Below are 25,049 nucleotides of genomic sequence, written 5' to 3' on the forward strand. Positions count from 1 at the left end.
GCCTTATTGTTGTGTATTTTGATCGTGATTGAGCAGCTTTCGGTTACAAGCCACGTGTGGAAGCCCCGCCCTCTTCATCTAAATCACTTCAGCGTTCACCTTTCCCCTTCTCCTGCTCTCTCTCAATCCATTTATGATCAACCTGATAACATCTGTGACTTGAAGTAGAACAAGAATGCTGCCAGTGAGAGAAATGAAAGGAGACATGCTCATCTGAGGAAGAGACCAACAGTTTTCAGAGAACTTTCCAGAGAGATCACAGTAATAATGACCTTTATTCAAAAGAAGACCTACATTTCAACATTCAGGCTTGAGCTAAAGCCTCCACTGGATGAGCCGAGGAGGACAGAGAATAGAGGCAAACTGAAGCACAGAGAGGAGAGAGCTCTGAAATCAGGTAAATCAGTCTGCTCAGAGATTTCTACACATACTTTAAACTTTAAACTGTTTAGGAGACATTTAAGAAATGTTTTCTTGTCACGATGTGTCACAAGTTTTCTTTAATGAAATTTCTTCTGCTCACCAAGGCTGCATTTATTTAATTAAAAAACAGTAATATATTGAAATATGTAAAACAACTGTTTTCTATTTGAATAGGTTTTTAAAATTGTACTTATTCCTGTGATGCAAAGCTGAATTTTCAGCATCATTACTCCAGTCTTCAGTGTCACATGATCCTTTAGAAATCATTGTAATATGATGATTTGCTGCTCAAGAAATAATTCCTTATTATTTCTTATTTTTTTATGCAAACCATGATAAATTTGTACAAGGTCTTTCAGGAACAGCATTTATTTGAAATAAAAATCTTTTGTAACAAAATGCATCCTTGCTGAATAAAAGTATTGACATTACAGTTGTTGTTGTTTTAAATTGCTTACACACAATTTTTTAAAACTATGGCTCCATTTCTCAAAACTCTACACACCAAACATGCACACAAGATGCAAAACCTCACACATCTCTAGCAAAAGCAAACACTTCAATCCAAAGTTTAAAAAATTGTGTTTTTGCGTAGTAACGACACACAGACGTTAAAAAAATCATTAAATTGCAGTGAGTTCCGAATGAAACACAAGAGCTGTTAGTTTTTGAATGATGTGTCTACTGTAAAGAACTGTTAAAGTTTTGTCTGTTTTTACAATTGTAAAGCAGATAATTTGCTTGCAGTTTTGCAGGTCTCAAGATTAGGTACATGAGTTAAATGTTTCACTGAGTGGGCCTCAATACCACTTTTAGTGTGTAAGCATTAAAAAAAAAAACAGTAGTGAACAGTATACACTGAAGAAAAAAAAAACCGTTTTATCTTTCACCTGTAGCTGAAGGGGTTATGATATTTGGAAGTTAAAATAACATATCATTCTGACACTTTCAAACAGAAACTACTGATACAGAGAAAATCTCTCCTAAAAATACCCTGGACAGAGTGAAGACGAGTACAGGTTTGTACCTTACAAACTATAGAGACCTATACAAGAATATATTACCTTATATATTACTATGTTGACAGATTAATAAAAAAAAGTGTTGATATTTACACTACTACAATGTATTAAAAAAACGGAAAAGTTTTTCCTTTGCATTTTTCTTTTACAGACAACAACGATGTCAAACCGATCCCCGTTCACACGGATCTATGAAAATGACTGTATTCTGCTTCCGGGTCAGTAGATGGCGATGTCACTTTCTTGAGAAACCAAGCGCATGTAGACTGAACGTTATACGCATGCGTATGAAGTCACTGTTTTCACAAATTCACTTTTTTGTAGTTTACACACAGACAATATGGTATTGTTTACAGTTACACAACACTATTTAAAACTGAAAACGTTTAATGCTTTTTGGCCACTCATTTACACGACGATAGCAACGCAAACTTTTGAAAATGGGTTTCAAAGCGCAAGTTTTTGAAAACAATACAGTTATTGTCTCCGTGTAAACTACAGTGATGTCATGCGCATGAGTATTACGTGTTCAGTCTATAGGCGTTTCTTTACAAAGTGACATCGCAAACTACTGGCCTGGCAGCAGAATACAGCGTTTTTAGTCGTTTTCATGGATCTGTGTGAACTATGATCGTTTTGATAACGTGGTCATCTGTACAAGAAAATTTCAAAGGAAAAACTTTTCCATTTTTAGTACATCGTTGTCGTGTAAATGTACCCTAAGGCTGCATCCAAAATCATATACTCTTGAGTAGGTACTTATTTTTAATAAATGTAAAAAAATAATAATAATATGACCGCTAAAAAAGTATGTTCTATATAGTATGAATATAATCCAGACATACTACATTCGCCATGTTGTCATTACCTACCAGCATCAGGTGCATCGCTTCACTGCCTACCATTCATAAATCCTCTCCCATGGCCTCATGGGATAGTAAAGTGTCCATCATATGCACACTAAAGAATCTCTGCAGAAGTAGTAGGTCATCCGGGTATTATTTAACTTCTCTTTTATGAGTACTGTGAATTCAGACATACTTCTTTTGTCACATACTGTTTTTCGCCTACTATATACTTGGGAAGTATGCGATTTGTTAGAGCCTAAATGTCAATGCAGGGTAGAATGTGGATTTGGAAACAGATTTCTTTAAATTGCATTCATAAGACACTTGGGTCTCGTTATGCCTGTAGCCAATCTCAGAGGCTTTATGTGTTTTCTAGCCAATTATATAGGCCTACCACATTTAATTACCCCATTGCCTTAACCATAGCAAGTCACATGACTGATGAGTTCTCTATTTGTACATGTCTTATTCAAGTTCATGACTTTAGTGTGTGTTTCACTGCAGATGTTACACTGAATAAAACGGCCTGCAGGAGTTCAGGTGAGTGTGTGGTTTCTGATAAAAGTGGTTTCAGTTTTAAATTCACTAAGATGTTAATGTGCTACTTATTAATTTAGGTTGAAGGTGTTACTTTTGTTTTACATTTAACTTCGTTTTAATGTACATTTTCAGAAATTAATCTAAATTCAGAGTGCTAAATCTATTTCGGAACAAACTGGATACATTCATTAATTTTGCATATAATTGAAGTTAAAAGCAGTTATTCTTGACCTACACAGGGTTATTATAATTAAAAAAACATAAACCTTTTCATTACTTAAATATATTAAAAGATCAAATACAGAATATTAAATAACTACATGATTTAAATGTTCAAAATATTGCTAACACTTTACAATGAGGGCTAATTTGTTAAGATTTATGCATTAACTGACTGAGAATATAATTTTTACAGTATTCATGAACCTTTGTTGATGTTAGTTCAGTGCATTAATGTTAACAGATGCAGCTGTTGATCTAATGTATTGGTAAACTTTGAGATTAATGTTTATTTAAGATTAAATAATGCTGTAGAAGTTTAAACCTGATTGTAAAACGTTACCAAAATAACACTGGGGCTACAAACTAATTCTGATCCTCAAAATGAGCTGAATACTATAACAGGAATTGATCTCATGAGAAAAATGATGTAGCTGTAAAGGTGGAGCTTCTCTATGATGGTTTGAGAACCTGAACTACTTCAATCTCTGTGTCAGTAGTCAGCCTGTTTGTTGTAGCGATTCCGACTGTTTTGCAGGGGCAGTAGTTGAGTTTTTGGATCCCCTTCAGCCGATTGTGGCTCATGTCGGAGAAAGCGCTCGAATGCACTGCCGTTTCAGAAGCTCCGGGCCGGTGGCTTTCTGCTGGATTCGTGACAGAGAAAAGGTCTGACCCGTTTGTGAAGCATTAGCGCTGGGTTCCTCGAATGGGTTCCTTACTCCATAGACCTTGATCAGGTGTCTCTGAATAATGTGATTCTCTACACCTGTGGTTTCTCAGCTAGCTCACCTGTGAACTTAAGGAGATCTGACCTCATACCAGTTAATTAGAAGTCGCTGAAGTTGGTGTAGTAGGTCATCCGGGTACTTTTTACCTTCTCTTTTATGAGTACTGTGAATTCAGACATACTACTTTTGTCTCATACTGTTTTTCGCCTACTATATACTTGGGAAGTATGCGATTTCAGTTGCAGCCTAAATGTCAATGCAGAGTAGAATGTGGATTTGGAAACCAATTTCTTTAAATTGCATTCAAAAGACACTTGGATCTCGTTATGTCTTTAGCCAATCACAGAGGCCTTATGTGTTTTCTATCCAATTATATGCCACATTTAATTACCCCATTGCCTTAACCATAGCAAGTCACATGACTGATGAGTTTTCTATATGTACACGTCTTATTCAAGTTCATGACTTTACTGTGTTAATTAGAAGTCGCTGAGAAGAGAGGTGAGAAGCATAGAGAAATGCTGTTGGTTTGATATTTAGTGCAGTGATTGTGGCCACTGTGTTTTCAAGATCAAATCTATCCAATAGTCAGTTTGCATGTGTTCTGTTGCTCCGTTAGGTTGTGTTAGAAGGACCGCGAGCGAGTGTGGAGAGCAGCAGCAGTAGCAGCACACTGGTTCTCTCGAAGGTTCTTCCTGTAGACGCAGGAAGTTATTCTCTTTTTGTCCGTAACCGAGGTGGTACAGCTCACTGGACCGCAAGCCTTCGTGTCATTGGTAAGACTTTTCATTCTCTGAATAAAAGAAATGTAGGTCACCTTAAAGTATTATCTGATGTATAAAATCATTCTATCTACACACACCTACATCTGTGGTGAATACAACCAATCAGATTGCGTGTTTTTATTAGTGTTTTAGTAAAAAACGATTTATATATACATGTTTAGTAATTGTGCTTTTGTCATTTTAATATTTCCATTTAGTTTCCATTTAATTTATTTTTAATTAGCTTTTTAACATTTTTATTTTGGATTAGGTTTTAGTAATTGTATATTCTTGTTTTTCCTATTTAGATTACTTTTTTTGAACTTTTTTTCTTATTGTATGTGCTTGCCATTTTATTTTTTATTAGCTCGTTTTGCTGACTGATGAATCGGCTGAGATAAGTGTGAAAAAATGCTTGAACACAAAATGAGCTTGATGGTTAACCTTGATGTGGATCATATTTAAATTTTTTGCTTTTGCCATTTTTATTAGTTTTAATTTATATTTATTAGTTTTGGTCATTTTAGTACTGCAACTTAAACTTTATTTCAGATAGTTGCCCAGGCAATTACTGATTTTCATTTTATTTTTCAATTTATTTAACTTTAGATTTATTTAACACTTTCTCCTCAACCTTGTTTCTCCCCAGATTGTCCCGACCCTCCAGCCTCGTGTCCGTTCGTGTCCCAGCTGACCTGCAAGTCTCTGGTTCTGTCGTGGTCCGGGCCGAGCTTCGACGGAGGATCTGCCGTCACTGCATACGTGGTGGAGCTTCAGAGACTGGACCAACACGAGCCCGGGGACTGGACTGTACTCACTGACCGGTGTCAGAACACCTCGTATCGGGTCCGCTCTGGTCTCGACCCGCAGGGACAGTATCGCTTCAGAGTTTGTGCCTGCAACGCAGTGGGAGTCAGTGACCCCAGTGAGTCGTCGGACTGCATTAAGATGAACACTGCAGGTAGATGGACGCCCATCACCTCAAACTTTTAAACCAATATAAATTAACTATGCTGTATTAATTACTTTAAGAAGTCTGTGTTCCTCAAGCATGTCTGAAGCAAGATCAATGTGTTACAGTTGAGCCACAACAGGAAGTGACCTCATATGTGGAGGTTGTGACTGACACCACACATAAAGCCAGGGATCATTATCATGTCCATGAAAAACTGGGAATGTGAGTATCAGGCTCTTTAAAAAATGTAAAATTGGGATTATGTTGGTCATCCCAAACATAAATATCTTAACATGCCTCCACACAGGGGGAAGTTTGGGGAAGTGTTCAGGATGACACATAAGCAGACGGGCCGTGTGTGTGCGGGTAAAATCTACCGGGCCCGTGTCTCCAGAGACAAAATGGCAGCACGGCAAGAAATCAAGCTGATGAACGAACTACGCCATCCGAAGCTGGTGGAGTGTCTCGCAGCCTACGACACACCGTCCGAGATAGTCATGGTTCTGGAGTAGTGAGTTGAGAATTATTCAAAACTCAGAAAATTTACTTTTAAAAATTTCACATTACATGGCGTTTGCTTCTACATGCATAACGAACAGTTCTGCTCACAGGTCTTTAATACTTAAAAATGCATTTAAATCACTAGAATGATACTCGTAGGTAGAGCATGTTTTCAGTTTCTGTATTTAAAATTTAAGAAGGTAGTCTAATTCTTCAAATTTGTTATTTTTAACTACAAAATGTTTGAAACTTTCTTTAGAAAGTTGAGGAAAATGCCTCTGTTTCTTATCCATGTCTCGAAGTATTGCAGGGGGTGAGCTGTTTGAACGGATTGTAGATGAGAATTTCGAGCACACAGAACCCAACAGTGTGAAATACATGCGTCAGATCCTGGAAGGAGTCCAGTATATGCATAGCAAACGCATCATTCACCTCGACCTGAAACCAGAGAACATCGTCTGTGTGAACGGCACTGGGACGCTCATCAAGATTATTGACTTTGGATTGGCCCGCAAACTGGGTGAGTTAATCTTTTAGTTGTTCTTACTTTTGTATTTTATCTGGAGCAAAGTTAGGTCTTGAGAAACTCAAATTTTAGTCTTTCACAATACGCTGTTAGAGCTGCACGATTCTAGATAAATGGTTTAAAATGGAGATCCCGATTCTCCCACGATTGTAAATTAATAACTAAAGTAATTTACTAGAGGTTCTAACAAAATGTTAATTGCTTGTTAATCGCTTTTTTTTTTTAAATTGGCTTGAATGAATTCGCTCATTAAATTCACTTGTTTCATTACTGGATGAATCAGTGTTTTTGAACAAATCTCTCGAATGATTCAATGACATTGTTGTTTTGTTGACATTCAATGACATTCACTAGTTGCCACCTACTGGTGTAATGTAATTGATAAGATCTTTATTTACTTTCAAAAGGTTCACATCTGTTTATATCCTGACTATAAAGTTAACTTCTGTGATATTTTGAATTATTGTAAGCCAGAATAATGATACTGTGTGGTTTAATAAAAAAAAGTCTGAAGTGTACTTTTCAAAGGTTTAATAGACGAAGTTTAATCGCTGTCATTTAGACATAAGATCGTGTGGGTGTTTGAATCGAGATTTCAACCTTTTAAAGATTTATTGTGCAGCTCTACCCTCCGTTCCACCAAAGAAGAAAAATGTAACGTTCATTCCAAAAGTAAAAACTTTATTGACAATTTATAAAACCTAAATCTATTCTTTGCAGTCCATTCTTTCACGTCTGGTTTCAGTGTCTGTTACGTTGGATTGTAGTTTGGGAAAAGCCACATGAGATGTCCCTTTGCGCATTCCCACTGAATGCGGATGAGGCTCCCTGATGTTAATGTTTTAAACTCCAGAACTGGCTCTCCACACTGATGGCAGGTTCGAAAAAGTCCTGTCAAACTGGATTTGTTGACCACCCATTTTACTTCCTTCTGATCATCTTTTCCTATTGTCATTGAAATGGGTTCTAATGCTCCATCAGTTAAGGACCTCATGACATTTAAACGCTCTTCCAGTCGCTGTGCAGTCTGTGCCAGTTCATCCTAGAAGACCAAAAACAATTTGTGAGCTAACTGGATAGATTTTTCTTAATACATTTTTGTATTAAGAATTTAAGCAGCAATCATGTGTCCAAATCTGTTAAAACCATCCCAGGACGCGATTTTTATTTTTGTTGAATAAATCTAGAGCAGTGGTGTCCAATCCTGCTCCTGTGGGGTCACCATCCTGCTGGTTCCAACCCCTATTAAACATCTGGATTGGCTAATCAAGGTCTTACTAGGCATACAGGAAACTTCCAGGCAGGTGTTGAGGCAAGTTCTACTGATTCCATCGATGAATCTAATAAAAATAGATCCAAGTGAACAACAGCCTTTAAAAATTACTTCAAAATACAAATAGGTAACACTTTACAATATGGTTCATTAGTTAACTACCTTAGTTAGTATACTAAGAATGAACAAAACTTCTACAGCATTTATTAATATTAATTTCCACATTTACTAATACATTATTAAAATCAAAGGTCGTATTTGTTAACATTAATGTACTGTGAACTAACATGAACAAAAAATGAAACTAACTTTAACAAAGATTAATAAATACAGTTACAAACGTACTGTTATTGTTAGTTCATGTTGGTTAATACATTAATGTCAACTAATGAACCTTATTGTAAAGTGTTACATAAATGTATAAGCAATAATTATTTGTTTAAATAAAGCATCAAAGTAATCATATGGGTTTTATTGAATGACGCTGTTAAATACACCATGTAAAATAAATGATATAAACAACTTATTTTAATTCAATGTTTTTACGTAATGTACGTGTCAACTTAATCTTTAATATTTGGTCACTTCTGTACGATAGAAATGCTACAGCCGCTGTAATCTCCAGAACGAGAACATGTGCACGTCAAAACATGCAAACTAAAAACATGCAAACTCTTAATGCAAGGATTAAACTTTTCTTTTGAAATCGCGATGAACAATTCATATACATTTCAGAAAGATATTTATGTATTCTCCTGTGTTGGCGTAGATTTATAAATGAGTTGCGTTACGAATCTTGTGAAACCGCACACACTGCGTGCAGATGAACATTATAAGCAGACAAACTCACCGCACGCAGAGATGGAGTTTGAGAAACCCAAGACACTGACACTCATATAAATGATGACAGTGCAACTATGAAACACGCACAGCACACGCAGAGACTGAGTGTGTGTGGAGCAGCGTTTACTTTGAACGGAGCTGAGGTGCTTTTAGCACATTCTGCACGCATGTAAATAATTAAAGGCTTGTTCTTCTCTGTGGGGAAAAAAAGGTGCATATATTTTTTTTAACTGATTCACAGCCTGTGTGATTTCATGATAGCACTATGCTATATTATGATTGAAAATGATTTTAAATAGATTGCGTAGCCTTAGAAAATGGTGTAGTAATGCGGTTCATGGATTCTTGTCTGTGGAATGCGCCACTTCCGGTATTTTGCCGGTTAATCCACACTGGTAAATGGCAATCAAGGATTTTTTTAAAATCGAGTACTCTACTTTAATCGAGGGATCGTTACAGCCCTATTGGGAGGTTAACTCTGCAGGACAGTGGCCCTCCAGGACCGAGTTTGGACACCCCAGTCTAGAGTCTTAGTGAGTATTGATGACTTTACTAAAATATGGCAAACTAGTCCTGAAAAGTGTCAATTTTTCACAGGAAAGACCATTTGTAGTACAGTTACCAACCTTTATTTCCTCCCAGTTCATTACATTGTCTTCCTCTGTAGTTGTGCTTGAAGACGAACTAGCAAAGCTGTATGAACCAATCACGACATCTAGATCAGACACATCATTTTGTCTTTCAGGCTGTGCTTGTTTATCCTAAACAGAAAATAGTGACTTAGTACTAGTAAGAAGGGCAAAATTATAGTGCAGATTGCCCATTTTAAAACTTGAATGTTAGACCCTATTTTTAACAATTTGCACAAAATTTGAGGGGAAAGCTTAAGGTCAAATATATTAAACTGCTGGATTGCAAGCACTGTAATGGCATAAGCGGAACAAACTAGTGTTGAAGTAATTGAAGTAGGACTTACCGGTTTATATGGCCAATGGGAAGGAAAGTCATTGCATATGCCAAGGGCCTCAACGTTTGTGGGCTGGGGACCTGGACTAGGCTGAGATTCGGAGTCCGACTGGCGGTCTGAACTGGGCAGAGAGTCTTTTGAGTTGGAGTCTTCGCTGGCCTGACATGTATCTGTTGAGTAGGGGTCTGACTCTGGACTGGGCTGAGATGAATCCCAAGACAATCCATGTCTTAGATTAGTATGTTGTATCGGATGCAGTGTAAACTAAATTCCTTTGCTACTGTTAAATACTAGTAGCTCTGTTCAGACTAGTAGACAAATGACCATTAAAAAAGTACTTTAAATTCTTGGTTTAGGCTTACTGTGCTTGTGCAATAATAAACTATTTTCTTCCATACCTCAGTTTGCGATGCAGCTGTTGATTTCCGCAGTCGTCCACTCTTTCTCGGAGATGCACTGGATTGGTCTTGTGAAAGATGTTCACCACACACCCTTAATGAACGAAAATTAGAGATTAATACTGCCGTTTGGTAATTCTGTACTGGAGTAACGCTGGCAATTGTTATACGCTATGAGTAATGAACGTAAATACTAAACCTCCCCAATCTACACTATGTAATTTGTGCTTTAGATCGACATTAGGGTTGCCACCTGTCCCGGTTTTCACCGGGACTGTCCTTTTTAATAACCTGTCCCGGGAAATGTATCCAATCTCCCAGGACACTGAATGTCCCGGTTTTTGAAAGGCTACGTGAATATGTATGTTCAAACCGCGTAGCGGGTGCACGGCAGAGAGGGAGAGACCTTGCGTGTGTGTGCTATTGTGCCTCATGACACCCCTTGTATTGAACTAAAAATAATATTTTGAAGAGTGTTGGTAACCAGACTGTAAATAGTCATCACACACCCTTCACCATACGTAGAGATTGGCATGGTTTTATTTCAGTTAGCCTAATAGCTAGTTTGATTTGCATTGAGAGATGATCTTATGGAAAGTACCCCATGCCAATCTCTAGGTATGGTGAAGGGAATGTGATGATGTGGGGCTTTTTTCATTCCAAAGGCCAAGGGAATTTTATCAGGACGCATAGTATCCTGGATCCATGAAATAACTGGCCTTTAAAAATAAAAATCTGCCTGTCTCTATGGGAATTTAACATAGGGGTGTCCTGACTTATGCAGGAGGTATTTTAAGGAAGAACATTTATTTATTTATTTATGATGCATTATTCATTTACAAAGAAAATTGGTGTTCTTAAAGCTTGGATTTTTCCCTCAATTTCCACTTTTTTTTCCTCCTTTCCTCTTTTTTGTCAACTTTAGCATGGGTGTGTTCACTTATGCTAAGCACTGTACATGGCGAGCGTTAGTTCTGCTCTTCTTTGTACACTGTATGTAGACACAGACCAATACTGCTATCTGTTGAAGTGGATAAGCATAACATTTGTATGTACATTACACGGTTTAAACCGCTCAGAATCAATTAATCTGACATGTAAAGAAAAGCAGAAAATTGGGCATTTTACCCAGGGTTTTCTTAGTCATAAAATCTTTCCACCTTGTGTATGCCGTTCTTTCTATTTGTTTATTTGTCGGTCTTTCTGTTTTCGTGTTTCGTTCTTTTCTTTTTAAATCTCTGAATTACGTATGCATTTTCAGTTTAACACGCTTAAATGACGGATTTGACTGCAGTCTTGAAGGCTTCTTCACACTGACAGCTATCGGCGTGGACGCAGCATTACACTATATCCTACACGTACAGATTTATGATGACACGATACTCATCATTTTAAACAAATGTGTACATAATGTAATTCATTACCAGTCCAGCAGATAACGAGCAACCTCTGCGTCATTCTTCATGCCTTTTTCCACCTTCAGCGCTTTCCACCTGGAATAGGCCGCGCCGATGTTTACTCTGTTTTTCTGCCTCCGTCTATCTTTTTCTCTCTTTTCATCTGACCTCTTTCGCTTCCTCGGCAGAGTTTGTAATGTCCCTGCGGCTAATGCATAACCGTGGTCCATAATTTAATGCTCCGACCGGCATTTAATGTTAAAAGACTTTGGCAGAGCGAGATTGATGAGGAGGAGATTGCCAACTGTTTGATTGTTTTACAACACGATCGTCATCTCTTGAAGTGCTTTGTTTTACAAAGCTACAAAAACCAGTTACATAATTAAACCGTCTTTGTTACCTTCCCATGGCGTTATCATAGAAATGTTGCCAGAACAACAGAAATAAGCTGTCGTTGGCGTTTTTACAAGAGTTTGACGTCTCCCTCGAGGAAAGGGTACCTGACCATAGTCATGGTTCTAGTTGCAGCGTCAGCCAATGAGCAAGACTCGTTTTGGTCATGTGATATCAACATGGAACCAAAATAGGAAGTGTTTCCAATATTAAAGGCACACTATGCAGGGATTCCGTTTTTGTCAAACAGCGGTCCCTAGAGTCGCTGTGGAGTACTTGTATTTAACGTTACTGTGGTAAATCACACTCGGCAGGAACGGTCTCTTGCACTCACGGGCTGATACCCCACAATGTGCTATATCTGCCTGGATTATTAGGATAGAGCAGAAAAACATACCAATCACAGTCTGAATCCTCCACACTGGACACCGGTGGCTTTGGTGGTCTTTTGTGACCCTTGCTGGGTGTAGACATAACCTGATGCTGGTAACTAGAATAAAAGGGTAAGATCAGTATGTTCTCTGCAACAGTAGTAGTAGTAGTAGTACTGAAAGATACAATATGTAAGTTTTCGCCGCAAGGGGGCGCAGTTTACAAACAATAATAAAGGCGAATCTTGATGAAAGAGAGAGTGGAACGACGGGAGATGTCGTTCTCGCCATCCAGAGATGTATTGATTTAACAAATCATTATTTTTTTTGTATTACCTGTACGTGTGATTACACTGCATTTAATTCATTACGATGACAAAAAATAATGAAAGTGAAATGTAATGCTATATTATCCTGTTACAGCTATTTGTCAAATGATTTGGTGGGTTAAAGCAACACTATGCAGTTTTTGCTCTCGGGGTTCCTGTACAGTTGGGAAACAGCATTGTCTTCTACTACTGTCGTAAAATCTGTCATTGTTACACCAGGGGATACACGTGCATTTGTTGACAAGCCGATACCGTCTTGAGTTCTTGCGAGTTCTCAGGTCTTGGGCAAACTGCCAGCATTGCGTGTGAAATGTCTTCATCCCAGGTTCATTGGCATATATTTCAGCATGTCATATGCATATAATTTCAAGGGGTTCTTTTTTTTTTTTAAACTCCAAAAGATTGCGTAGCTCACGTTTACAAGCCAGCGTCATTATAGTAGCCTATTGGCTACTGTTTTATGTTTGTGTGGTAGGTAATTATGGAGGACCAAACCTGCAGAAATTAAAAATGAATAAATAAACAAATAAATATGCAAATAAATGTAAAAAATAAATGACGATTTATACTTTTATTTCCTTATGTAAATTTTTTTCCACTTATTTATTGCTCTGTAATGAGGGGGGCGTGTTTTACCTAAGACATAGCAATCAATCTCAGAGTGGCAGTGCTGAAGCATTGAGGCCACAGTGACATCTTGTGGTGTGACCAAACAATAGCAAGAGGTTTGTGGACGTGACTTTACAGGTCACACAGGAAATAAATGACTTATAAGATTTTGGCCATATTACCCATCTCTAACACGGTTTATGTCCTTTAATATGCCCTAACTGTATGTAGCTATATAGGTTTACCATACATAGGCATACTCTTTATTCCGGACATGGCCGTAAAACATCAGCAGGTCGGGATTTCTAAAATATCTGGGCACACATGAACCGAATCCGTAGATAACAGACACTTTGACACGGAAGATGGCAACAAACTTTTCCATAAAGAGGTAAATAAAGAGAATAAATTAAAAATATTATAATTGAAAGAACAACATTACAATTATAATATTTTTAATTCATTTATTTATTTTCTCTTCTTTGCCTTTCATGGTTGTAAATATGATTTGAGACTTCATTGCTGTTATTGTAATTTGCAACTACGTCTGCCTTTTGAGAATTGTAAAAATTTACGATTTTGTTTATAGCCTATTGTTTGTTCAGTGCCTATTTTGTATGTAAATTTGTTTATTTCTAAAAAAAAAACTTCTGCCACATCGCAAACAACAAAATTAATAAATAAATGCCCCAATTAAAAATGGTGTAAAAAAAGCATGTATGTACATGAAAAAAATGTATGTGATAATTTTATTAAATAACAATGATATACTAGCACACGGGAAGAGTGTTGAAAATTAATTTCTTTTTTGCTGTTTATTCAATTCAATTTTATTTGTACACAAATAAATTATTGTATTGTGAAAATAAATTTCACATTGTTTCAAAGCAGCTTTACAGAAAGTGCATTTCAGAAATGTACATAGAAAAAGAAAAAATATCTTTTCTTCAGAAAAAGAAAAAAAGTTTTATCTCCACAGAACCGCTGCGCCTCTAACAACGCGTAGTGTTTTCTTACTGAACGAATCAGTAGCCTATTTGAAGGAGTTATTGAACTCGTTCGTTAAGACGGTGGCTTGGCGCCACCTACTGGCTGTTTTAGTTTCATACTTAAAAGTATAATTTCATCGACTATATCATTTCATATTTCAATATTCAAAATATTATATTAAAAAATGAATCTCATAACATTATTCATGCAACTGTAATTGCAGTGTAAATGCAGCCATGGCTCATCTGCATTAACAGTCTGTGTAAATAATATCTAATGCCATTTAGAGTCAGCGTCTGCACGTCCCACATCTGCAGTGCGAAGATGGATTTTGTTGAAACTGATTTTACTGGTGACTAAGAACTTATAGGCTACATGATGATGCATATAGCCTATAATAAGGCTTTAAAAAAATGCCCCAGGAAGTCAATTTAGCGGAAATATCACCTATTTATGGAAAAGTTTGTTGCTGTCAACATTGTTTTTGGAAGATGGGCTACATTAAAAATGCAGTTAGCTTCTGTGTACGGATCTACAATGCAAGTCATAAAATGTGGTTAATAGTGGATAATTTGACGCGCTTGTGAGGGACACTCCGTGTCAAAGTGTCTTATCTACGGATTCTGTTCATGTGTGACCGTGATATAAGAGTTTGGCCATATTGCCCATTATTTATTTTCTGCGTGACCTCTAAAGTCACGTCCACAAACCTCTTGCTATTTTTTGGTCACACCACAGGGTGTCACTGTGGCCTCAATGCTTCAGCACTGCCACTCTGAGATCGATTGCTATGTCTTAGGTAAAACACGCCCCCTCATTAGCATACAGAGCAATAAATGTATAAAATGTAGACATAATTACATGTATACATAAATGAATGTGAAAATAAATAAAATTGTAAATCAATGAAAGAATAAATGTGGAAAAAAATATAATATACATAAGGAAATAAAAGTATAAATAGTTATTTATTTTTACATTTATTCGCATATTTATTTGTTTATTCGTTTTTAATTTCTGCAGGTTTGGTCCTCCATAGGTTATAGCCTATGGTAGCTTGATATTATAATATTGTTGATATATGGCTATTATGCATATCGATTTTTCACATTTGCAGATTCATCTGAGGCAAGACACTTTCACCAGAAAAAATAAACAAACAAACATGACTATCATGAAGCTAAATGGATGACCAGATTGATTCCCTAACATGGCCAGGCAGACAACAAATTCGAAAAAATAGAGATAATATGCAAGCAATATATTTACAAGTCCAACAGCATGACGGCCAGGTCAGCATCGGTCGGGAAACCCTCCTCATCCTTTAGCTCACGCCAGCGAGCGAACGCTGGACCAATATTGATCCTCGACCGGCCTTTTATTTTGTCACTCTCCCTTTTTCGCTTTCTAGTCTCGTCCGACAGCACCTTTGCCTTCTTCGTCTTAGTTGCTGCTTCAGCCATGACAACAACCCTACAGTTGGGCTCTCACATCTGAATTTGAGGAAGTGGTGGGGGAAGTGAGGTATGCCGTAAAGCAGTCGAATTTTGTAGTTCTTTTTGAGCTCGGGTTACTATCCGAACCCCGAAATTACATAGTGCCAGTTAAAGCGATACAGACACGGGCAATGGCAGACGTGTCATTCAACCTATTGTAAGACGATGTACCATCTCAAGGGTATTGGAAATATATAATGAAGATTGAAAAATTAAATAGTATTGCTTTAATGCACATCCAACGCGCACCGTTTAGTGTTTATGGTTAATGCCGTGTTTTGCGTGTTAAAAACAATCGTACTAAAAGTAAATTTGAACGAACCCACAGTATTTGCAAGTAATGGATAAATATTTTTTAAAAACACGACCTGTTGTATTTATTGCACTGCCATAATCTTGGTCACCACACGTGATAAAAAGCATTACCGAAGTACTAAGAGCAATATAACTGAAATTTCATCAGCATAACGATCACTTGATAGTTTTTGAGGTGAATCAACATATGCATTATGATCTGTTACGTCATATGCATCTCACATTGTTTATAAGTGCTATTGACACGTGTTACGTTACTTGTACAAAAAATACATGGATTTGCTTACCAGTCTATTAATATACACGCGAGAGCAGAGTCTCTGTAAATCCCAAGTTCCTCGCGAAGTTCTCTCCATCTCGAAAACGCCACGCCGATATTTATCCTCGTTTTATTCCTCCGGTTGTCAGCCATTCTGCGTGTCTCCTCATATCGACGCTTACGTTGTTTTGGAGTTTCAATACTCGCCAAACAGTAATCGTGATCCATGATGTACACAACAGTTATAACCACCACTTCCGCATTTGTCCACGTGATATTGCGGAAACCGAGTATAGCGCGGATATTGCGTCATTGACAGGCGACATTTTTTTTTCCCGGGACGGGCCATTATTTAAAATTGGAATTTCTCTGAAATTAAAAACCTTTGTGCACTTTTGGGACATTGTAAGTACACAACTGCAGGAAATGTATCACACAGTGCAAGTGAATTTTGGATATTTTATTACAATAATTGTACATTGTTGCTTGAACAAGGGTAATCAGGGTGGAGGGTGGCCATACGTCTGGATTTTGGCCGGACAGTCCGGATTTTAAGCCCCCTGTCCGGCGCAGCCTCAAGCCGGACACTCATTTGTCCTCCTTTTTGGAGTTGTGCTGAATTGTTTAAAAAAATGAACCTATAAAAATCCCGCATATTGATATCTGCTCTCTGATGCCCGTAAATCGGTAAAAATCTCCCGGAATCTAGAACTCACGAGCTCCAAACCGTGTAGCGCGCACGACAGAGGGAGAGAGCAAGAGACCTTGCGTGTGTGTGCAAATGTGCGTGTGTGCCTCACGAAGCGCATGTAAACACCCCCCACCCCGTCAACGGAACCGATCACCCCTTCCCCTCTAAAATATATAGCTGTGAAATGACTTCTTGCAGGTTGGGATGTCTGTGTCCTCCTTTTTGGTGTTATGGAAATGGCCACCCTATCAGGGTGGAAATTGGTATAAATTCCTGGGTTCCATAACTCGGCAAGATGTAATTGACTCGTAAAAAGCACAATTTAAGGTACAGTCTGGAAGTTCACTGTTAGCCAGCTAAAGTTTGCATAAGCACAGTACACACACCGTACGAAATCGGAACCAGACAAAGGACTATGTGATAATACAACTCGCAACACCTGAGTTCAGCTGGCAAACTTGCTCGTGTAGCATAGGCAATAAAACACAACGCATAACATGTCTGCTAATCGAAAGCTAGCTAAACATGTGGAATTTAGGGGACTGGTCTTATCAACAATGGATGAATGAACAATCTTGTAAAAAATGACACGCAACAAGCAAGCGCAACAACATAGAACGCAAGCAAGTTTAAGAGATTTACTGACTAGTCCATCAACAAGAGCACCAGGTCAGCATCGCTGTTGCATCCAGTGCTGCTTTTTAGCTCTCGCCAACGAGTGAAAGCCTGACCGAGTGGGACTCTTGTCCGGTTCCTCACTTGGTCAGATTCTCGTTTCCTTTTCCTAGACTCTTTTGACCATGCTTTCTTCGTTTTTTCCTTGGATGTATGTGCCGTAAAGCAAGTCGTGATTCTCGCGAGATTGTGCGGGCGCCATATCTCAAACTAGCATGCTGGGTCTTAATTGCAATTTTCAACAGCACTGTCCAGAAATTGCTTACTGCACCTTATCAAGAAATATTTATCAAGGACAGATATGCAAACGTATAATAGGCTGGATTAATCAAATTGGACTTCTTTAACACTTAAAGGGATTAGTTCACCCAAAAATGAAAATTCTGTCAGCATTTACTCACCCTCATGTTGTTCCAACCCCGTAAGACCTTCGTTCATCTTCGGAACACGAAGTTATTTTTTATGAAATCTGAGAGCTGGATCACTCCTCAATATGCTTCTTCAGGGATTGAAACTTGCCAGCCCCGAAAAGTCATTAAAGACATTGTTAAAATAGTCCAAGTGACTACAGTTGCTCAATCTTAAGTTTATGAAGCGACGAGAATACTTTTTGTGCGCAAAAACAAACAAAAATAACGACTTTATTTCAACTATTCATTTCTTTCTCTGTGGGCCTCTAGTCAGTTAACTTAGTATGATTGCGTAGAGCTATGTCACACGTAGGCTCACTATTGGCCGACGCTGGTCATGTTTGATGCGTGTGACGTACAACAACAGAAGCTTAGGCTATTACACTATTTCAACTATTTATGTCCTTCTCTGTGGGTCTCGAATCAGTTCACTAAAGTCGTTATTTTTGGGGGGTTTTGCGCACAAAAAGTATTCTCGTCATTTGATAAACTTAAGATTGAGCAACTGTAGTCACTTGGACTATTTTAATGATGTCTTTAATGACACTTCGGGGCTGGCAAGTTTCAATCCCTGAAGAAGCATATGGCGGAGTGATCCAGCTCTCAGATTTCATCAAAAATATCTTAATTCGTGTTCCGAAGATGAACGAAGGTCTTACGGGGTTGGAACAACATGAGGGTGAGTAAATGCTGACAGAATTTTCATTTTTGGGTGAACTATCCCTTTAAGGCCATGTGGAAGATATATATTTTCTTTTTTTGGCCCTTGCAGAGCCTGGGAATCATCTGATGGTGTTTCATGGGACTCCAGAGTTTGTGGCCCCAGAGGTAATCAATTATGAACCTGTAGATCTGGCCACTGACTTGTGGAGCATCGGCGTCATCTGCTACATTCTGTAAGGACTACAAATGGAGCCATTTATGGCTGCCACCGGAACATGTTTATTGACTAATGTGTGGTTTATTGACTAATGTGTGAATTTTTGGTTTCCGTAATGCTTCTATTTCCACTTTTCCAGACTGAGTGGCGAGTCTCCATTCCAGGGAAACAGTGATGCGGAAACCTTGGCTCTGGTTACTGCAGCACAATGGGAGTTTGACCCTGAGAGTTTTGATGATATCACGGATGAGGCCAAGGATTTCATCAGCGGCCTATTGATGAAGGATACGAGGTGAATGGTCACATCATGCATGTTTTACTATAATCTAACCTTTATTAAATCGCCCATTTTCAGTCAGCATTCAAAATGGAAGATGTCTGAAAGTCACCTGTTTTATGTTTAACTTCAATTTACACTCCTAGAACAAGACTGTCCTGTGAGAAGGCTTTAGCTCATCCCTGGATAGCCTTATTTGACGACTCAAACTCAAGATCAACTAAAACCCTTAATAAAGACAAGATGAGAAGATTCCTGGTCCAACAGAAATGGAAGGTATGAAAATCATGAGGTTATTCGCTTGCAGTTGTTTTGGTATAAAACTCGCTGATGGCGATCTACATACTAATTTTTACATGTTTGGTAAACTGTATGTATCATTTCTGTCTTGCAGAAAACTGGTAAAGCAATGCTTGCACTGAAGAGGATGGCTCGATGCAGTAAATCTGATGGCACACACTCTCCCATTTCTGTAGATGGTAAGACACATGGGAATATCTGCAACTAATGTTCAGGAAACCATTTCTTTGGTGATTTTATTTTTGGTTTGGCTAGTGACACGAAAAAGACTTGACCTGCAACTACCTGAGGTTGAATCGTTTGTCCTCATCATGATGTCACTGTATTTTAGAGCAAGCTCTGGGAAAAGAGGCTGAACAGGCTGTAGCGTCACTGGAAAAACAGCTGCAGAGTCAACCATGTTTCCACCAAGCCCTGTGTGACCTAACCGAGACCCGTGGAGCCACAGTCAACCTGGCCTGTACAATACATGGTACTGTTTCAGAAGTAATCATTTACAAGTAAAACTTTGTGGATAAATTAATACATAAAACATATACTGCAGGAGGATATTGAAGAGATGCTCATAAGATGCATTAGGCTTTATAGGGTTAACGGACTTATTCGATGCACAAATTTAGAGGCCTTAGAAATTATCAACATTATCAACTTTCGTGTCTGTCTTGTGAAATGTTAACTGATTGGCAGAATTGTGACTCTTGTATTGGTAGTAATATTTCAAAATGAACACTTACTGGACAGAAGCAAGTTTATTTATTTTACATTTTATAAAATGTAGCAAATATGATCCATCAGGCTTTTGAGGAATGAATACTGTAAGTAATCCGCTATACTCTTTATAAGATCTCATAGATTTACATTACAAGGTATCAGAATTACCTCTTAGTTTTTGGATGTATATATCAGCAACTGCATCAAATTGCATGTATTTGTTCAGTTTGTGCATAGTATAATATTGAGCTCATACTGGCCTCAATTTTATTCATATCATACTCGTATATTAGCCATAAAAGTCTGATGTAGCATGATACTCGGAACGCATATAAGATTTTTAGATGGTCTAAAGATTTAATAAACTTTCCCATTTTAAAATATTCGATTTTTCTGACTTTTATGTGTCAGGGTTCATTTAAGGTTTTTATTGAATCATAATTCCCTGGAAAAATTTCTGTTTTCGAAGGATATCCTGACCCTGAAGTGATCTGGCTGTTTGATGAGGTGCCGCTGGAGAAGTCCGGACGAGTTCAGATGAATTATGAAAAGAACGGCATTTGCACGCTCACCCTTGATCACGTACAACCAGGGGATTCTGGGATCTACAAATGCTGTGCATCCAACAGTCTAGGACAGGCTCTGTGTTCAGCCAGACTCACTGTTGGACTCTAGAACATGAACCTCTGAAGTCGGACACAACTGAGAGAATGTTAGGAACCATGTGCAAAAAGTGTTGGAACAAAAACGCTTTTAAAAACATTTGATCATATGTCTGAGGTCACTAGATGCTGTTGAAATTCACAATTTCTGATTGTTGGTTTTTCAGTCACAGTTTTACTGCACACATCCTTAATATTATCCCTTATGGTTCACTGTCACTTCCTTGGTGTGAAAATAGTTTGGCATAATTTTCTAGTTTGAGCATTGTTTATCTATAGAAGTTGGACATGGCATTTAATACAGAGAAAGACATTTTAAAGTGTTACATTTGTTGTACATGCATGTGTATATATGAAGAATAAAGGTATTTTATGAAATTAAGGTAACTTTTATTTTTAGTGGCTAATTTAAAACTATATTCACATTAAGAAATTATCACGTTATATCAAAAATCATGTCTTATTATTTTTGCTTTTGAAACACTGAGTTGTCTATTATGAGTTAATCTGACAATCAGTTTTAACTTTGGTATTTAGGAGGCACAATATAATTAACCATCTTCTCAGAACGCATAATCTACACCACAATCATATCAAAGCCTTTTTCAGTGATGAAAAAGTAATGAAATAACTTAAGTAAAATGAGAAGGTGGTGACAATTAAATAAAAACTGACAATAGGCACAAGAATAGATGTTAAACTGTTAAAAGGGCTTATATTTTCTGTGAAAACTATTTCATAGCATTAAAATAGCTATGACTGATACTGGCTCATTTGCTTACGAAGAATGCAGGCTTTTGATTCAACAAAAGATAAATGATTTTTAAAAAAACGGTTTATGCTTCTAAAGTGATTAAGAAAAACCGTCGTTAACATAGCACAAAATTCTGAAAGTGTTGAGATCTAGTTATGCTTTTCCAGTGAAGTCTGTCGAGCGCTCAGAGTGAAGATCGGGTTGTCTCTTGCCTCTTTTGAATCCGATGCAGTAAAAGATTCCAGGCTTTCAATACCTAGGGAGACACGCATACATTATTGATCAGCTGCATGTTTTGAGGTTAATAAAGCCCATCCATTGTGTTTGGCGTATACCTGTCTCTGAGTAATGTCAGGTTCCCACAGTGTGCACAGCACTACGTTAGCATGTTCTATCAGCTTTGCATTCGGCCACTGACTCTTCAGTCTCCTCAAGGCGTTTTCCTCCTTCACACCGTCACGCTGGACTATACGCTTCACTGCCTGAGAGAGTGTTAACACATCTAGAATATTCCAATCATGTAAACTCAATAGTTTTAGCATGTAAATGGATATGCCAATGTATTTGGTTTGGGCGGACTATATACACACACATGCATACATGCAGTACAAAAAGTAACTTTTTTTCTTTAAAAATATATCAGCATAATAATCTGTACAGAGGGACACGTGATCAATGCCACTAGCACTTACAGTACTCTTAGAAAATTTGGGGTCAGCTATTTTTTAAATAAATCAATACTTTTTATCAGCAAGGATACATTAAATTGATTAAATTTACATTTTTATTTATAAAAACATTTAAAAAGAATGCTGTTCTTTCAAACTTCATGTCCATTAAATAATCCTGAAAAAATATATCACCATATACATCAAGAAAAATACTAAGCAGCACAACCTTTTTATCACATAATAATAAATGTTTTATTAGAATGAATGAAAATTCAGCTTTGATCACAGGAATAATTATGAAGTAATTATTAATAATTATTTTGAATTGTAAAAATATTTTACAATATTACTATTTTCTTTTTATTTTTGATCAAATGAATGCAACCTCGGTGAGCAGAAGAGCACAATCTAAACTAATTTTAACATTTCAGGTTGTTTGCATGCTGCTTTGTTTTTTTAATTTTTCATAATATTGTGTTTATTTCCGGTTTTAAAACTGATTTTGAATCCCAGAAAGTGGTCTCAGACTTTTCAACCTTACAAAGTATTCAAAAACAAAAACTTGTGTTTGGTACCTCTTCCTCTGGGATGGTGGCCACCCAAACCTCATGCACCAAATATGTCCATCCCGCCTCGAGCAACACAGCCGCATCCAACACGCAAACACGCTTACCTGAAACCAGGAAGAGAGAACTAATCAAACTCACCCACAAAAGATGTACAATTTAAAACAGAACAATTCTGAATGAAGTGGATCAAATGCCTCACCCTGTTCTTTTGCTTGTTTTATTCTTTTCTTCACCAGCAGAGCAATCTCAGGCCACACGATATCTGTCAGTGCTTTCAGACGCTCCTGGAAAACACGTACAGAAACATGCATTCAAACACAATATGAACAAGATGAAAACTACGTGTTCTGAATTCAATTATATTTATCAGCAGTTAAATTACCTGGTTACCAAATACTTTTCCCCCCAGCACTCGTCTGTTAATGGTCTTATCCTCATTAACAATATCTGATGGCAAAGAGAAACAAAACATTGATTAACTGACATTTGAAATCTGCGGAAGGCCAGTACAAACTGAGATTTATTACACTATAAACCCCAATATGTTGGGATTAGTAATTTTTTTCTACATCAAATTTTTTCAAGTTAAACGAGTAGAACTTTACATTTTGATTTTATATTACACAAAAAAGTTAATTGCAATTTAATTGAAACACTGATCAAACTCATACAATTTGATTGCATAAGCATACTATTAACTCAAACATTAGTTTGTTTTCAAACATTCACTGTTCAAAATGTCCCCAATTAAAGTTCAGTTGCTGCCTTAAATTTTAAGTATAATCAAATTGGCTTTACAAGTAATTTCAACTCATTTTTTTTTTTAAATTGCCAAGTTAAATCTTGTATAACTTAGAAAATGATGTTGACATTATTTCAATGAGTTAAAGTAATGGGAAAACATATGTGGGTATGACTTACTCATTATATATCTTTTTTTTAGTGTCATACTCATTATATATCTTTTTTTTAGAGTCATTCTCCTTATACAGTCTGACGCAAAGCATGCTGGGAACTTGAAATCTACTGCAACTCATTCAGCTTATTCAGTTGAGCTCATGTTACCCTTTTTCCTACAAGTACAATGAACATTCAGTAATATGAGTGAAGTGAACTCATTTCTTTTAGGTAATTTCGTCACCTGGACCGAACTCCTGGGTGACGCTCTGGTAGGCGGATGTTCCCGGCAGGTACACCTCATGACCGAGCTGATCGCAGTCGATCCGCACGGCACCGAGACCCTCCAGTCTGTGTGCTATTGAGCTCTTGCCCGACCCGCTGCTGCCCGTCAGACCAATCACATACGGATCCAGAGACAGATCCGGCTGCGGCTGCAAACACAAGAACAGGAAATCAAACCAGGATCTACAAGAACTTTGTGGATAAAATTAAAGTAATAAATGATTACTTTTAAACTAGTCCAAGAATTAACATTTTTAAAAAAGTTAAATGCTAAAATATATCACATCTCATATGATCAAATGACCATTTTTTATAACATTTAAAATGCCACAACACATTTTTTTTTAAATATATATATATATATATATTACTATGTCTACACTTTTGTTATTTGAAGGAACCCATTTAGTTTTTCAAATATTTAATTTGATCTTTAAAGAGGTTACATGAATAATTGCTCATATTCACATAACAACATACGAATAAATATGAATGTAACCTATCGTTAAAATGTTTGGGGTTAGGAATTTTTTTAAAGAAATTTTTCAGCATTGATGCATTAAATGGATCAAAAGTGACAGTAAAGAAATTTAATAATAGAAGAAGATTTATATTTCAAATAAACACTGTTCTTTTGAACTTTCTATTCAACAAAATAACCTGACAAAACAGTATCACGGTTTCCATAAAAATATTAAGCAGCACAACTGTTTTCAACATTGATAATAATAATAATAATGATAATGTTTCTTGAGCAGCAAATCAGCATATTAGAATGATTTCTAACGGATCATGTGACACTGAAGACTGGAGTAATGATGCTGAAAATTCAGCTTTGATCACAGGAATAAATTACATTTTAAAATACAAATAATATTCTAAATTTTAATAATATTACTGTCTTACTGTATTTTTGATCAAATGAATACAGTGAGCATTTGAAAACATTTTAATATCTCTCCAACCCAAAAAATTTGAACTTTAGAGTATATGAGTAAATATATAATCTCAAAAGGGAAGGCAAAAGAAAAAGCAGTAGCAGCTGAGCCAAATCAGTCATCACATGATCAACAAGATCCACATGACTGAATATCCTTCATT

General features: G+C 37.1%; 3 protein-coding genes across 6 annotated transcripts in view; 1 reads left to right on the plus strand and 2 right to left on the minus strand.

Annotated features, from left to right (window-relative positions):
* LOC143752195 (myosin light chain kinase, smooth muscle-like) lies at positions 1-21,150 on the plus strand. 2 transcript variants are annotated; one of them, XM_077245308.1, is made up of 15 exons: positions 1-397; positions 1,380-1,442; positions 2,798-2,833; positions 3,591-3,718; positions 4,400-4,556; positions 5,194-5,505; positions 5,625-5,721; positions 5,807-6,010; positions 6,303-6,520; positions 18,715-18,838; positions 18,962-19,114; positions 19,246-19,375; positions 19,494-19,578; positions 19,731-19,871; positions 20,580-21,150. In XM_077245308.1, the coding sequence occupies exons 1-15, from the start codon at positions 268-270 to the stop codon at positions 20,783-20,785; spliced, it is 2,184 nt and encodes a 727-aa protein (XP_077101423.1). In that variant the 5' UTR covers positions 1-267; the 3' UTR covers positions 20,786-21,150. The 2 variants fall into 2 exon arrangements, with proteins under 2 accessions (XP_077101423.1, XP_077101424.1); XM_077245309.1 differs by lacking the exon at positions 1,380-1,442 and having other exon boundaries at positions 148-397.
* Positions 7,187-16,439, minus strand: LOC143752215 (uncharacterized). Of its 3 annotated transcripts, none has more exons than XM_077245343.1 (6): positions 16,195-16,439; positions 12,195-12,287; positions 10,008-10,101; positions 9,619-9,810; positions 9,269-9,403; positions 7,187-7,568 (listed from the first exon to the last, which is right to left on the minus strand). In XM_077245343.1, exons 1-6 carry the CDS (start codon positions 16,392-16,394, stop codon positions 7,278-7,280), a joined length of 1,005 nt encoding a protein of 334 aa, XP_077101458.1. In that variant the 5' UTR covers positions 16,395-16,439; the 3' UTR covers positions 7,187-7,277. The 3 variants fall into 3 exon arrangements, with proteins under 3 accessions (XP_077101458.1, XP_077101459.1, XP_077101460.1); XM_077245344.1 differs by lacking the exon at positions 16,195-16,439 and adding an exon at positions 15,366-15,600; XM_077245345.1 differs by lacking the exons at positions 12,195-12,287; positions 16,195-16,439 and adding an exon at positions 11,432-12,123.
* coasy (CoA synthase) overlaps positions 20,134-25,049 on the minus strand; it is a 9,691-nt gene continuing 4,775 nt past the window's right edge. The window contains exons 5-10 of the mRNA XM_077245329.1: positions 23,908-24,097; positions 23,149-23,213; positions 22,966-23,050; positions 22,773-22,870; positions 21,862-22,008; positions 20,134-21,782 (exon numbers count right to left, since the gene is read on the minus strand). Of these exons, the coding sequence (XP_077101444.1) occupies positions 21,711-21,782; positions 21,862-22,008; positions 22,773-22,870; positions 22,966-23,050; positions 23,149-23,213; positions 23,908-24,097 (657 nt within the window). The 3' untranslated portion in view covers positions 20,134-21,710. The remainder of the gene's footprint in view (positions 21,783-21,861; positions 22,009-22,772; positions 22,871-22,965; positions 23,051-23,148; positions 23,214-23,907; positions 24,098-25,049) is intronic.

This window comes from Siphateles boraxobius, unplaced genomic scaffold (assembly GCF_051911475.1).
Source record: "Siphateles boraxobius isolate OS27281-9 unplaced genomic scaffold, OSU_SipBor_1 26, whole genome shotgun sequence".
Taxonomy (NCBI): domain Eukaryota; kingdom Metazoa; phylum Chordata; class Actinopteri; order Cypriniformes; family Leuciscidae; genus Siphateles; species Siphateles boraxobius.

What these genes read in the sequence shown, in the direction of transcription:
- LOC143752195 (XM_077245308.1), top strand. Translation starts at nt 268, where the DNA reads ATGACCTTTATTCAAAAGAAGACCTACATTTCAACATTCAGGCTTGAG. An exon ending in AACGGCCTGCAGGAGTTCAG is followed by an intron (nt 2,834 to 3,590) that starts GTGAGTGTGTGG and finishes ACTGTTTTGCAG; the next exon opens with GGGCAGTAGTTGAGTTTTTG. An exon ending in CCTGGCCTGTACAATACATG is followed by an intron (nt 19,872 to 20,579) that starts GTACTGTTTCAG and finishes CTGTTTTCGAAG; the next exon opens with GATATCCTGACCCTGAAGTG.
- LOC143752215 (XM_077245343.1), bottom strand. Translation starts at nt 16,394, where the DNA reads ATGGATCACGATTACTGTTTGGCGAGTATTGAAACTCCAAAACAACGT. An exon ending in GCGTGTATATTAATAGACTG is followed by an intron (nt 12,288 to 16,194) that starts GTAAGCAAATCC and finishes CTTTTATTCTAG; the next exon opens with TTACCAGCATCAGGTTATGT. An exon ending in TGAACTGGGAGGAAATAAAG is followed by an intron (nt 7,569 to 9,268) that starts GTTGGTAACTGT and finishes TTGGTCTTCTAG; the next exon opens with GATGAACTGGCACAGACTGC.